The sequence below is a fragment of the Galendromus occidentalis genome, unplaced genomic scaffold (genome assembly GCF_000255335.2).
Source record: "Galendromus occidentalis unplaced genomic scaffold, Mocc_1.1 scf7180000077482, whole genome shotgun sequence".
Classification (NCBI taxonomy): Eukaryota; Metazoa; Arthropoda; class Arachnida; order Mesostigmata; family Phytoseiidae; genus Galendromus; species Galendromus occidentalis.
In genome coordinates this window covers 1-1,649 of record NW_003805470.1, presented here as the reverse complement: position 1 = coordinate 1,649, position 1,649 = coordinate 1, and the positions used below count along the sequence as shown (strand labels likewise).

At 53.2% G+C, this 1,649-nt stretch overlaps 1 protein-coding gene across 1 annotated transcript; it reads left to right on the top strand.

Annotated features, from left to right (window-relative positions):
• The first annotated feature begins 162 nt into the window (after window positions 1-162).
• Window positions 163-979, top strand: LOC100904624 (uncharacterized). The gene is made up of 3 exons (XM_003745360.2): window positions 163-252; window positions 429-594; window positions 679-979. Exons 1-3 carry the CDS (start codon window positions 183-185, stop codon window positions 965-967), a joined length of 525 nt encoding a protein of 174 aa, XP_003745408.1. The 5' UTR covers window positions 163-182; the 3' UTR covers window positions 968-979.
• The last annotated feature ends 670 nt before the right edge of the window (window positions 980-1,649 follow it).

The window sequence follows — 1,649 nt, the reverse complement described above, 5'->3', positions numbered from 1 at the left end:
TTTTCGCAGTCGCCGATGTTGCCTTAGCTCACGGGGCATTCAATTGTCAACCCTATTCTGACCTCGTCTCGTTCGCCAGAAGCACGGCTGAGCGTCTTTTCCATTGTCTACATCTTCCCTGAACATATATAAGGTGGAGTCGGTCTCTAAGCAATCACTGTCTTTTGCAACCCTTCTGCAAGATGCGTTCTCTCGCCGTTTTCGCTTTCTGCCTTCTGGCTGCGCACGCGAGCGCGTGGTCTGTCGGGGAGGGTGAGAATCTTCCGATCGATCCGCTTCCAGGAGTCTGCTCCCTCGAGTTCGGCGTCTCCCTCTCAGCAGAATATGCCGCTCGCGTCGGGGCATGGCTTATTGACGAGTTGAAATAGCTAAACGCCATAATATCAAGTGGATTCTGAATTTCACTCAAAAACTTAAACTTCGTGAAGGTATCCGATGCGTCAGCGGAACAATGGGCGATGCCGTCGAGAGGACTTTGGAGGATATCTCATCCCGAGTGATCAAGATGAGCATACACAGGGACGTTATTGCCGACAAGCTTTCCCAGGAAATCGCCGAAATCCGCAAACAATTCAGAGAAAATCTGGAGGAGGAGTAAGCGCTGCAGGAACTCTGCCTCATTGGTCGGGGAGTCTCCACAAGGTCTGATTCTCACGAAATTCTCTCTGTCGACTCCAGGATGGAAATGCAAAGGAGCCTGGCTGGCGATTGCACTGAGGGAAATATCGCCACCAGAATGGCCTGCAGGATGAAGAGAGGACTCGGAATCGTGAGCGGAGCAGCTGGTGTGGCCCGCAATTCTCTCATGGAAGCCGTCAGGGCACTCAGGGATCACGAACAGGACTTCGACGGCAAGTGCGCCCAGGAAATGGGAGATATCGTGTCTTCGCTAAGCAGGGAAGTCCCAAGAGTTCTCCAAGCCAGCTGGAAGTGCTTCACTGAATCGTCCGAGGACGTTGACCAATAAACAGCGAGGGATCGCCCTCAATAAATTCCGCAGCTTCCTCCAAGACCGATAGGAAGGGAATTTACGGAGGTATCTGACATTCAATTCCCGTGGTTATGCCTGGCGGTTTTGAAGGTTCCCGGGAGCGACTCTGGATGCACCTGTAATACTCCCGGATAGTGTATACATACAGGATTTCCTCTGAAAATATTGAGTTTGTGCGATATATTTGAGAAGAGTAGCGAAGATTCATATGGGCTCGACCGGCGGAATACAACTTATTGGGCTGGACCAGTCGATCAAGGGGACGACTCCCTGAGATTGATGGAGATCAGATCTGTCACAGATCGACCCCTCAAAAACTACTATGAATGAATACACTGAAGTTCGGTTCACAGATGGGCTTCAGAGAGGGTGTGACACGGAGGGTTTGACTGAACAAAATCCCTTTTCGAGTTTCCGGTCGTCGGGAACGACCGGACCGGGTTGCAACTTGCAATGTTATTACCTACTAGCGCTCCCGGTCGCCGCTTCGCGGCGACTCGGTATCGCTAGACTCACTACACATGCGCTAGCTCCGAGTGCGCTGGCTCCGAGTGCGCTAACGCCGAGTGCGCTGGCTCCGAGTGCGCTGGCTCCGGATGCGCTGGCTCCGGGCGTTTGGGCGCGTGAGCTGTGGGTGCGCGTCCCGTTTCCCCGCCTT

Excerpts from the sequence above, each read along its gene's own strand:
- LOC100904624 (XM_003745360.2), top strand. The coding sequence starts at position 183 with ATGCGTTCTCTCGCCGTTTTCGCTTTCTGCCTTCTGGCTGCGCACGCG. Across the intron at positions 253-428 it reads CGCGTGGTCTGTCGGGGAGG|GTATCCGATGCGTCAGCGGA; the intron begins GTGAGAATCTTC and ends AACTTCGTGAAG. Across the intron at positions 595-678 it reads AGAGAAAATCTGGAGGAGGA|GATGGAAATGCAAAGGAGCC; the intron begins GTAAGCGCTGCA and ends TGTCGACTCCAG.